The sequence below is a fragment of the Excalfactoria chinensis genome, chromosome Z (assembly GCF_039878825.1).
Source record: "Excalfactoria chinensis isolate bCotChi1 chromosome Z, bCotChi1.hap2, whole genome shotgun sequence".
Lineage (NCBI taxonomy): Eukaryota > Metazoa > Chordata > Aves > Galliformes > Phasianidae > Excalfactoria > Excalfactoria chinensis.
This window is the reverse complement of record NC_092857.1, coordinates 64,580,687-64,592,928: the sequence shown is the minus strand read 5'-3', so window position 1 is coordinate 64,592,928 and position 12,242 is coordinate 64,580,687. Positions and strand designations below refer to the sequence as shown.

The following is a 12,242-nucleotide window of genomic DNA, read 5'->3' as shown; positions in this document are numbered from 1 at the left end:
TTTCAGTTTTTCCTTGTGGAAGTAGGTTCCTCTGGGTATTTGCATGTTCACCATAAAAATCCTGGCTTGCGTTGTTTTGTTTCGTTTTTTAATTTATTCATTTAATTTATTACTGTGGGCAAAAAATGTTGAATCCAGTATTTCACTCTAAAGAAAAGCATATATGGCATAACTACAGAGGAGGAAAAATGAATACCAAAATCTTGTTTTATTAAGGTTTTGATGAGGTGAGATTTTTCCCATACAATTCTGCTAAGAAAAACATAACCAGAGTTTCTGGAAAAGTCAGCTCTTCCTCTTTCACACGTGCATTTCCACTTCCTTCTCCTGTAGAGTTTTCTACTGCACTGGTTAAGTCGGGAGAAAAATATTCCTACTCTTTTCCTAGTGATTCAGCACAAAACTGAACGTGGAGTGTGATGCTCAGCCTATGCCAGGCTTTTTTGTGCTATCTCACCCCTTCCAATAGCTCACTTTGCCTGATGCTTTAGAATTCAGAAAGGTCTGCATTATTCATATTCTGAGTTAGACGCATCTCAGTCATGTAAGACTGCATATCCATGTGTTTAAACTTTCAAGGCTGTAAGGACAACACGAGAATGAGGAGGCAGATAGCTGTCCAAAAATAAAATCTACCCCTGTCTATTCCTTCTGTGCTCCTAACTCCTTTTGTTACCTGTATCCCAATTGCTCCTTTCTGTCCAGCTGTCAGAAGTAAATGCTGTATGTTATGTCATGCTCTCTTTGTAAGCTGTGAGAATTGTTATTTCTGTGGAGATGGGGGAGACTTTTATGTGTAGAGTCAATGTTCAAAATAAAACTGTCAATTTAATCTCATAAAAGGGAGGCTTACCATATTATAAAAAAAAAGCGGTATCAGACTAAAAAATAATAAAAACAGATCTTAAAATTGCATTACTGCAGACAGCTTTTCATTAGGTATTCCTACTGCTTTAAAACTTCTAATTGACAGATGCTACAAGCGAAATACTGCACTGTGATACAGAAAACCACCGTATTTCCACTATTCTTCACTTGGGGAATATGATACAATAATTTATTAGTCTGGAGTACAGGATGACTGTAGAGATTGAATTTTGTACTTTCAAAATCGGGGAGATGCAGGAACTATTTACATTGCTCACATAAAAAGTCACTTGTGATTGTGTATTTGGTGTTACAGAGAGTCAAAAGCTGCAAATGGACCTGCAGAAGATGGAACTTCTGGAGAGCAAGATGACTGATGAACTGGCTTCCCTTAAAGAGAGAATTGAACAAACCACAGCTGAACTGGAAGTTTATAAGGATTTGCCAGCTCTGAAAGCATCAGGAGAAGAGAAGGAAAAGGTAATAATAGGAGAGAAGGCTGGAATTATACAGAATATGTAGGGATTTTTTGTTGTCAAAAAATACTCAAAAAAACTGTAATCCAGACATACTAACTCTAGGTACCTGTGGCAGGCTATGAGCTGAATACCTTCCAATAACTTCCTTCCCACAGAACTTCCCTTTTATTTTACTGATTCTTCTGATCTTTTCTGCTGTAACTGGTGACTACCTGTAAGCTCGAATTTAGCAAACTAAACAAAACTTGCACAGAAAAAGGAAGATAATTATGTTGTCCTTAATTTGCATGAAAACAAACTCCATGTAGAGCAGTTCTTGTTTCACTGGTGATAAATTTCCTACGAATTCTTAAGGTCGGTGTTTGTACTTATTCAGATACAGCACTGTCTAGGCTTACAACTTGTTCATAACTGTTCATAACTGTTATCATTGTGATGGGGTATAGATTGTTTACATAAAAGTAATGTAACTTAGTTAGGTGTAGGATCTTGTTCTAAAAGGAGAAAAAGTTGCCATCTTGAAAGTTGAATGAAAAGAATTTGTCTGTAGCCCAAGGCAAATGAATTCACCCATTCAGCTGTTTGTATTTCTTTTTCAACTAGAGACTACAGGAGGACAAGGAAAAATTAACCAAATTTAGCCATGGTTTCAAGAAAATAATGGAAACCTTGAATGCAGAATATGAGACCCTGAAGAGAGAGCTGCAGGAGAATGAGACATATTCGCAGGTACAGCTCAAGCTACAAATCTTCACTCCTGTTGTTTCTATCACAGTTTCATTTCCTCATACACATGAAGCATTGTATGAACTGAATGAGTTTGTTCCTTCTCAGAAAGAATTAAAAGGATGCATTGTAAATGCACAGCTGAATTTTCTGATTTTAAACAGAAATTGATACTGTGCCAATAAATTTATTAAAAGCTTTGGATTTCAAAATTAGTAAGCATGAGTCTTGACAAGCTTAGAAACTGTGGATCCTTTAAGTGTTGTCAATAGTTTTGCGCAGAACTCTCCCTATCCCACTGTTTGAGAACCTTTGAGAACTCATTTAGGAAGAAATTAAAGAGAAAAGAAAAAAAAACAACAATCCCACTAGTTAGATCAGATAACTTTCCTTTACAGAGTTATGCTGATAAGTTTTTTCTTTACAGCCTGTACTGTTATTTCACTCCTTGTGCTCCTGCCAATATGCTGAGCTTATGGGGTTCATTTGGGCTTCCTTAGACCTAAGTAACTTCAGTGTATTTATACATTTTGGAAGTGAATCAAGAAGGAAGCTGTTTTCAAACTTGTGAGCAGCTTTGGTTCTTTGATTCCATTATAAGCTCTCATTAATTCTTATCATTTTGGCAAAAGAACTTCACTGGCATAGAGGTGTGGATGCATAGAAGGGAAATGGGTGACCTCAAAATAAACAAATCCCATTTCCCAGATTATTTTATTTTCTTTCTGTTTCGCTCAGTTTTACTGTTGCAGGTTATTGAGAACTTACTAAGTTCTAAGTGAGTAAGTAAAAACTTTATGGATCAAACAAGTGAAGACACGAAGGTGGCTCCAGTCAAGAATATATGTATTACACATCTAGTATGCGATTGCTGTGATGATGATACAGATCTCCAAAGTCACATGTGAGATCCTGCAAAATTTCAGAATACCGCGCTTTTAATACCAAAATCAGATTTTAGACACTTGACAGCTTTAAGATACGTTTTGCAGAGTGATACCAAAAAAATTATATAAAATAGTAATTGTACATTATTTTTTCAGTTCATTAAGCTGCAGCTGTTCCATTTCTGTGCAAAAAGGATTTGCTTCTTTGCTTTTTATGTTATATATGTGAATGTCACAAGGACAAAACTGGAAGCAGTTGATTAGTTGATATGCATCAAGTCTTCAGAAGCACAGTTAGCATTTACATATTTTGAGGGTTTGGGTAATTTTGCAAGCAGTGTTAAGTTCTAACCTTCAAGGAATTGGTACAAAGATGCAATGAGGATTTCCTTTGATATGTGTCACAGAGGATTTTAAAACTAGTCACTGTTTTAGCTGTGTTGTAGGTAGGTACATCCACAAAGGTGCAGTAAAGACTGTTGGCCAGAAATACCATGCAAATAAATGTCTGCCATGAGTGCTTCGAACCAGTGCACTAGAAAACCAGTAATTTGAGTAAGCAATTGTTTCCTATTTTCCAGCTTAAAAATGGGCTTGTAAGGAAAAGGTAGCAATAGTTTCCTAAATTCTTGCTGTAGTTTCCACTGAAGTATAAGTTTAGTCTCAGAATGATTTTTGTTTTTTTGCATTTAGTAATAACATCTGCATTTCTTGAAATGCAGAATCTTGAACAGTAGCATCAGAAAAGCAAATATTATAAAATCGGATTGTAAGGAAGCAGCCATCGATAGAATGTCCACATTAGTTTCCTGTTGATGCTGAATGTATTGAAGAAGTGCCAGCAGTTAACCCACACTCCTACAATCTTCTCTCTGCAGCTCTGTTCTTATCACAGCTTCTGGCATCAGACAGGAAACTTAACTATGGAAGAAAGGAAGTTTCTTCCCTGTAGCTCAAAGTCCAAGACAGTGTCAGGAAATATTTTATCTTTGGTGATTTCAGATCTTACTGATTTTAAGAAGAGATCATTTTAACGATACAAAGTATGAGTATTAATATCTCCCTGTAGCATGTATCTTTTTACCTCAGATTGACATTTACCTGTATAATTACAGTCTCGAGTTCTCGGTCTGTTTGTTGTTTTGGTTTGGTTTTTTTTCCAGGTACAAATGACATTATATGCAATGATTCCACATAAACAGCAAAAAATAAATGTATGAGGTGCTAAATTATATACAGATTAATCACTGGCAGCTTAAAAATCATTTTGCCGTAGGTTTGTTTGTTTGGCTTGGTTTTCTTTTCTTGTGAAGTAACCTTGATCTTATCAGGTGTTAGGCTGCAAAGTAATGGAGCATTTTTGACTGATTCTTTGTACAAGGTAGATGTGTAATTATTTTCATTTCTGGCTCTTGGTTTTTTTTTTTTGTTTTTCAGCTTACGAACTTGGAGAGGAAGTGGCAGCACCTAGAGCAAAATAACTTTATGATGAAGGAATGTATCCTTTTATTTAAGAAATACGATGAAATTCTCACACTGCAGTAATTGAGGAAGAAGTCTGTTTCCTCCAGCAAAATAAGACAGGACGGAATGGGGAGCAGAGAAGGGTGGGAAAGGCTGTGCTAAATATCTGGTTATATGGCAGCTGTTATAGATAGCAAAACTTGTGTGCGTTGCCTGAAACTTTAATGCATCCTAAATTTCAAGATTCATCTTGCAGACTCACCTTTTTCCTTGGGGTCAGTTTTGCCATCAGGTTTCTTACAAGGATCATTTTTATGTCTTTGCGGTCTGAATTTGTCCATCAAGGGTATTATTGTTTTAAAACGTATGTGGCGTGGTAAATGATAAAAAGTAAAGAACAGATTTCATGCATTTTAAATATTTCTTATTATATAAAAGAGGAAATGTGCAGTAGGGGGAAAAATAAGATAAAAGTTATACAGTATGACAAGGAGATGCCTTAGCTGCAAAATAGGCTTTGGTGGGAGAACTGTAATGCTTCTCCATCATTACACGGTGCTAATTAGAGGTACATTCCCCTGTCCCTGACTAATCCTTTTCTCTCCAAGAGCTTCCAAATAACCATTAAGATCTTATTTGCTGTAAGTGACTTTCACAAGGTAGCTTTTTAAACTAGCAAAAGCAGCAATTAGCAATTTAGAGTGATGGTTCTTGTCTTGCGCTATTTTCCATGGCTATTGTAGAGGTCTATAGTGTAGGGCATGGTTGCATTTTACATTCACTATAGTAAATGCCATTTTAAAAAATTAATTAGAAAATGAAAAAATCCAAAATCTCAAAGATGTAATGTAATCATTGTTGTATGTTAATAGTTAAAATATAACCGCAGAAACTGTGCTGGAAATGGATAGTGCTACACACAGAGAACAGTAAAAAAATGTATTTCAGACAATTATATAGTAGTCTAGCCATCAAGACACCACCAACAACACCACCAAAATGTCATTTAGGATCTGTATGTAGTTTTGTATTTTCCTGTATCAGATATCCCATTTCTTATATCCGATGAGTGCTCTAATTCTTAGAGAAAGACTTAGTAGTTCTTGGTAAAAAAAAAAAAAAAAAGTATTTATTCTGTATCTATAGTGAATTTTATATTTCTTCATATTTTGCATTTTAAATTCCTTAAGAATTGCATATGGAAAATATGCATTTGTTTATTTACAGCTCTTGAAGTCTAGCAGAGTGACTTCATTTGAGTGAAAAAATAAATTCCTTTTTACTTGAAAAACAGCTGATAATAGGTGGTTTAGATTAACTTAGACTGTTGTTTGTACTCAGCAATGAAGACCAAATGCTAATGGCTTTGGCTTTTTAGGTTCCTGCCAGAAGATTAGCTGCCTTATGATTACAGGTATCTTTAACCTCTGTGCATCCTGCTGCTCTTTGAGATAGGAGTAGGTGAATGTATGCAGACCTTTCCTAGGCTCATAGAATAAGAATCTGTTTTTTAGTGATGCGAAGCTTTCTGATGAGCTGCAGCTCACCTCTGCATGGCTGTGGTCGCTCCTTGACAGGTCATACAACTCAGCAGAAGAGTCTGCTGAGTGGAATTAAATGAAAAAATAATAAATAATCAAAACAGAATTTCAGCCCTTTCCCCCTGTGGAGGAATATTTTAAGGTTAAAAAAATGGTGATCGTATTATATTCTATAAAGAAGAAAAGCTTTAAAAGAAACTAAAAAGGAAAAAACTGTGCAGGATATTAGAAGCTCTTCCTAACATGTTGTAACGTATTACCTGCCTTTGCAAGCACCGATGCTTACACAGAGTTACACAGGGGTTTGATCTGAAGTGCCAAAGCATATGGCTTTAAATAGCCAAGTGCCTTGGAATGGTTTTGTTTGCAGCAAAACAATGGGCAGAGTCTTCCACATGGAACCTGTTGCCTCTATATATGAAAGCAAAATTTACTTAGGTATGTAATCTCTTTTCTTTTTTTATCAAGTTTGACATGAGATGGCAGCAAGTAAATTGGTGCAAATCTTTTACATCCAGTTAGAGGGTTTTGTTTTGTTTTGTTTTGTTTTCCATTATTTGCAACTCTTGATAGTTTTTGCAGAAGGAAACTTACTGTATTATGTTTCCCTTATGATCTCTAATTATGCTAATATTTATACTGGCAGCTAGTTTCCTTAATTCTTTTAATCAGTCATAGCAACAAAAAGTCAAGAGAGTGACTACCAGCCAGTAAGGAAAAACGTGAGAAAGCTGGTCGCAGAATACAACAAAGCACTCATAGAAGCTTTACAGAACACCAAGAGCTGAACCCCAGCACTTCCTTCCTGACCCAGTGGACCAACAAAGAGTGATGTGCATAGGCAGCACGAAAAGATGGACTTCTGGGCTCATTAGTTCACCACGACTGTGATACGTTTTCTTAAAAACTATTTTTCCATGTTTATAGAAATCCTTCGCTTTTACTTGTTCTCCTCTTTTTGCAACATTTACAAATGTTCAGTACTAAGGTATTAGAAACGTATGGAACTAAAAAGGAAACGCTGCATAGTAACTGTGAAGTCACTGTGATATTTTACATGGTCTGTTGCTGGATTCAATCTCAGATGTGAAGCCTCAGTCTGCTGTGCACAATGGATGTGCAGCTGTCTTTTATATCAGTGTACCTTCCCCAATTATATGCTAGTTTATACCAAGTAAAGGAACCATCTAAGAACAGCAGGCATCTTAAGTCAAAACTGTTTCATGTTTTAAAGACTTTGAGTAAAAGCAAATGTCCTTTAAGGATCTCTCTGCAATTTTTGATTTCCCAGTCAAGACCTGGTTAATTCCTAGGGCATGTCCTTATTATATCTTTCACATAAGAACATAACTGTGGTAAAATATAGCAAAACACAGCTAGCATTAACTTTGTGCACAACTCTTTGATTTTATGGTATTCACCAATAAAGGAAGTATCTTCTACGTACTTTTTTCTTCTGCAGGTTTCAAGCTGTAGTGTCATATGTAAATTCAGTTTCTAGAAAAACACATTTAATAGAGGCTTAACGTGCCTGTAGCATTATTATAAACTGCTGATAATTTCATCTACTTAGCACGCTGTAAAATAGTGCTGAGCAAAGCAAAAATGGTAGAGCTGAATATTAGGTGTGAATCCCAGACAGACAGTGATTTAAAAAACACTTCAAACCAAAAGAGGGGGGCCTGTATTACTGCTGCCCTAGAACGGTTCTGAAGAAGTGCCCTGTGTGCCTCACTGCAGACAGTTAAAACCAGACTTAAAACCAGAGCAGACAGTGTTCTGTTCAATGGAAGTTGTGCGTTCCTGTCTTTCAATCTCTTCAAATCTGTGATTGTAGTTTTCAGTGTATGGGGGAAGCAAGCACAGCAAACATGCTGATGATTCTTGCGGAGAACGCTGTTTCCAAATTCAGCTCAGTAAATGCTGCTGCTCTCTAAATGTACGTCTGTATAATATTTAGGTATAATGGAACAGGATTTCTATAAACTAAGGGATGTTATCTAGGGGAAATTCCCACTAATGTCTCTTCCTTCCTGTCAGAGTTTCAGCTATTCCAGAGAGAGCCCGTTATTTGTTCAGATAAAGTTGAAGTCTAATATTCTCACCAATCAAACCATCAACCGGTGAGACTGTCTCCTGATTTCCACTCGTGCCACAATAACATGTTTTAATGAACAATGGAAAGAAGCAGCGCGCTGAATAAACAGGCCACTTTAAATTCCTTTTCACTCGGGGCAGGGAACGGTTTTAGTCCTTGGCAGCAGTTCTGTAGGATAGTGGGGTAAAGTTGATAGGTTTTTGTTGTGTTCCCCAGGAGATGCCTGCCACAGAAATGTTTTCTCTCGCACACCGATTTGTTTCTTGTTCTGCTGGAAGTCTCCAGACTGCCTGTTTCTGTCTGGGAGTCTTCTTGATCATTCCTGCTTGTAACAAATCACTGTTAAGTTTTTAGTCATGCTCCTTATAATATCCTTGGCTGAAAAAACTGTGCAGATTTGGAATGAATGAGCCACAAAGGGAGCATTTTATCTCCTGGTGGGAGATTAAATGGACTCATTAAGAAATCATTCCCAGTTGTGACCAGAGATCACTGTATCCATAGCTAGTTTGTTTCTAATGTCTCACTTTACCTTATTGTTTTTTGCAGTCAAGATTAAATACCAAACACGCAGCATTTTTGCTCCAGAGCTACTTGTGTATCGAGTCTTGTAATTCAATAGCATGGCTCCTGCTATACGACTATGTGTTATCTATTTTATGCAATGCCGTCACAGTGAGATGATGTGGATTGGGTAGCAGTGAAGGAAATGTCTTACAAGGTCTGAATAAAGGAAGAATTGCCTTCCTCAGCCCACTGAAGACAATGGTATTCCTAATGGCAACCAACCAAGGATTGTGTTGGCTGTTTTTGTGCTGTGATGCCACGCTACTGTCTCCTTGTCATCTTCTTGTCCTCGAAGGACCAGCAAAGCCACTTTCTGGACAGTCAGCTCACAGCTGGCACTGTACCTCAGCTGCTCTTCCTCCGGTACAAATTGAGCATTTACTCTTATAGAACTACTTGATGGAAAAAAAACAAGTTAGGATTGGGTTGGCACCGTTGTGCACCCCGGGAGCCTCCCTCAATCACCATGACATAAATGTCATCCACCAGCTCCTCTATGCCTTGCAGGTGCCCCCAGCAGGCACCAGTGATTCATGTACTAACAGTTTCCTTAAAACATTTCCTAACCTGGTCCTCCTCTGCGGAAATGCCACTTGGATGTTAGGATATTAAGAATGGTAGGCTTTCATGCCAGATCCTGCTTTGGTGACACACTGCGTGGAAACAGCCATTTCAAACTTAGCAACTTGCAACATCTTGTCCTCAAGGCCCTTTGTAGCTCTCCTTTGGATGCTTTCTTTTTATGTCCTTCTTACACGGCTCTGCTAAGTACGTGCTATGAGTGAGCTCCTTAGAAAAGTATTCACCTCATACTGACAAGGCATCTGGGTGGAATGAATGTGGCAATCGTCTGGAATGAACACAAGGGATCCTGAAAGAAATGGTAAGACCGAAGTTCACATGATGAATACATCCAAAATGTATTCCAGCTGAATGCTACGGGCAGTAGTAGATGGCAACTCCAGCCAAAGCAATGTTACGAAGTGCAGGTTAATCGATTTGAGGGAGATCTGAATGATTTCCAAAACGAATAGCTTTCATGTTTTCCTCTCCATTAATGAGGAAGGAAGCCGTTCAGCATTTCATAACTGCACAGATGATCAGAATTCAAACCCCAGCTTTGATCAACCATTTGTTGGGACTGGCGGACGTTTGGAGCAGAGAAAGTCCTTGCCCTTACTTGCAGCCTGCTCTGCTGGTTTTCATTTCAGGAAGGAGTAACCAGACAATAAGCCAAATGTGTGAAATGGAGGAAGCCTCCCACATTTTTAAAAACTGAGTTACAAATGTAAAATGACCTGCTCAGTTTCCTCTTGTGAAATGAATTCCTTGAAAGCTACGCTCATTAAAAGTGACTGATCTTGATTTGCTGGCCACTAGCATCTTTGGATCAGGCTCAAGTTTTCTGCTCAGCAGCAAAGAGTGAGGAAGGTGCAACAGGTCTGTCTTGGACACAAAGCATGAGTTTGCCATAGAAACTACTTGTAGTGGGGCAGACCAGAAAGAGGGAGAAAAGAAGATGTGGCTGGAGTAGGATAGACTAAACAGTACAGCATTCACCCCAATAGCCATACGTAATAGATAAAATTCCAGATTAAAGCCTTCACATTTTCAGTTCCCTTCCTGTTCATTATTTTTCTGCTAAATTAAATGAGAGGATGTTTGATGGCTTGGACTCGTGCTCAGATTTGCTGTACTTAATCATTTTCAGAATTATTGACATTAGCATGAAATACTGAAATCCTTTTTCTGTACATAAGTCTAGATTTTAAGCTCTTAAGAAGAGATGTGTATTTCTCCCACAATACCTGATTTCATTTCAAGAATATCATTCACACGCTCAAAAAATGGTACCACCTAGAAATCATTTCACAGGAGGAAAGACTGAATTTAAAGCTGGAGTTTTCCAGAGAAGTAGCTGGAACTGCCGCTCACCGACACGGCTCTGATCCTTATCAATACAAGATGTTAGCCAGTTCTACAGGCATGCAAGTTTGGAAGCAGAGAGAGACAGCCAGCCAGTTCCTCACTAAGTTAGTCACACTTGCTGAAGGCTGGTGACCTGTGCTGTATTTTTTGAATGAAAAAGGGAGAGTTCACATTTTGGGAAGAACGTTAAGCAGCATAATGAATGAGCTGAGCACAGATTGATGTTTTGGGTGCAATCAGTGTAACATTCAGGAAAGCAGCCCCTCAGAGTTTTCTTGAGAATCACATTAAGATTGTGAGATGATTCCATTGGGAAACAGCAGATCCCTTTCATCCTTCAAACTGTACTGTAGAAGAATTAAGAGGAGAAACAGCAATAAAGAACAAAGAGGAAAACCATGGTGTTGAAATGCACTGACATCAAGGGTGTAGTTTTCTCCTTTCCACACATGCAGTGGTGTATAACTAGCTTAGTTACTTCTTATTTACGCTGGTTCTTCACTTCTCATAGTTTTGTTCTCCAAGAAGTTCTTAAAAGTAGTTCCGGTCCCTTTTATCAGCAAAGAATCAAGAAACAGGACCCACGACTGGTCACAGTAAAGCCATTTCAGCAAAATACAGGAGGCTCACAAAGCATCCAGAAAACAGGCATCTGGCCTTAGTCAAGCTGCCTGATGCCTTTCACAATGCAGTAATACTGTGGCTTTAAAGGACTGCTGAGTTCTTTCATCGCTTGGACCTTCCCCTTGAGAGAAGCCCGAGGTTTCCACGGATCCGTTGTGACCAGTTGGTCAGCCCTTTCCGTAGCGGTATTACTCATCTTTTAACTACACACTGCAGAAACCTGCACCTCCCTCCACTTTCCACACTGTTTGAAGCACAGCACAGTGCCCATGCCTGGCTGGCCTGTCCTGCTGGGTGCCTCATCCCACAGCCAGGCGAGCCAAGACAAGGCCAGGACAAGGCAGCAGTGGCTGCAGTTAGCCCCGGTGGCATAATTTATGATCCTTCTGTTTCACATTAGCAGATTACCCTGAGTCAGAATTCCTGAAGGTGCTTTACCGCCTCTTACTGTCACACATTAACATCAAGTCAAGGACAAAGCAATGGCTTGCTTCCAAAAAAGCATAATGCAGCCAGACACTCCAAGAGGATATGTGTTTTGTGCTAACACATCTACCTGATTAAAGAAGTGCAGAGTGGCATTGTTTCTTTTTCCTCTTTGCATATCTCCATGTTCTGCAGCATGTATGAATGGGTTGTCCTTGAGACAAGCGTGCTGCTTATCTAAAGCGGAAAGCCTGGTGTCAGGAGTTCACAGCACTTGACATATCATAAAATTAGCCTTCGGCAAGCAGAGTTATGAAAACCAATGTTTAATGTTAGGGTTATATTTACGTGCTCAAAGACAGTTTATTTTAATAACTTAAAGCATTGCACGCCATGCTGATGGGTTTGTTGTGTGCAAACCAACAGCTAACCAACAACAAAACCAACATCCCCAGGGAGACACTTCAGAAACCACATGAAGCAGGAAGCCATCCTGAGTCTCTCCAGACACCTTTACAAAATGAGAAGGGTGTACCTTATGGGGTGCTAACACTGCTACAAGACCCACTGAGGACATGCCTAAGGCCTCACTATAGTGACCTATCCAGAAGCTAACAGCCTCAATTGGCTCCAA

General features: G+C 38.7%; 1 protein-coding gene across 1 annotated transcript in view; it reads left to right on the top strand.

Annotated features, from left to right (window-relative positions):
• Positions 1–8,650, top strand: part of IFT74 (intraflagellar transport 74) — a 30,266-nt gene extending 21,616 nt beyond the window's left edge. Inside the window, exons 17-20 of the mRNA XM_072359224.1 lie at positions 1,184–1,347; positions 1,950–2,075; positions 4,397–4,457; positions 6,637–8,650. Of these exons, the coding sequence (XP_072215325.1) occupies positions 1,184–1,347; positions 1,950–2,075; positions 4,397–4,457; positions 6,637–6,752 (467 nt within the window). The 3' untranslated portion in view covers positions 6,753–8,650. The remainder of the gene's footprint in view (positions 1–1,183; positions 1,348–1,949; positions 2,076–4,396; positions 4,458–6,636) is intronic.
• Positions 8,651–12,242: the final 3,592 nt, after the last annotated feature.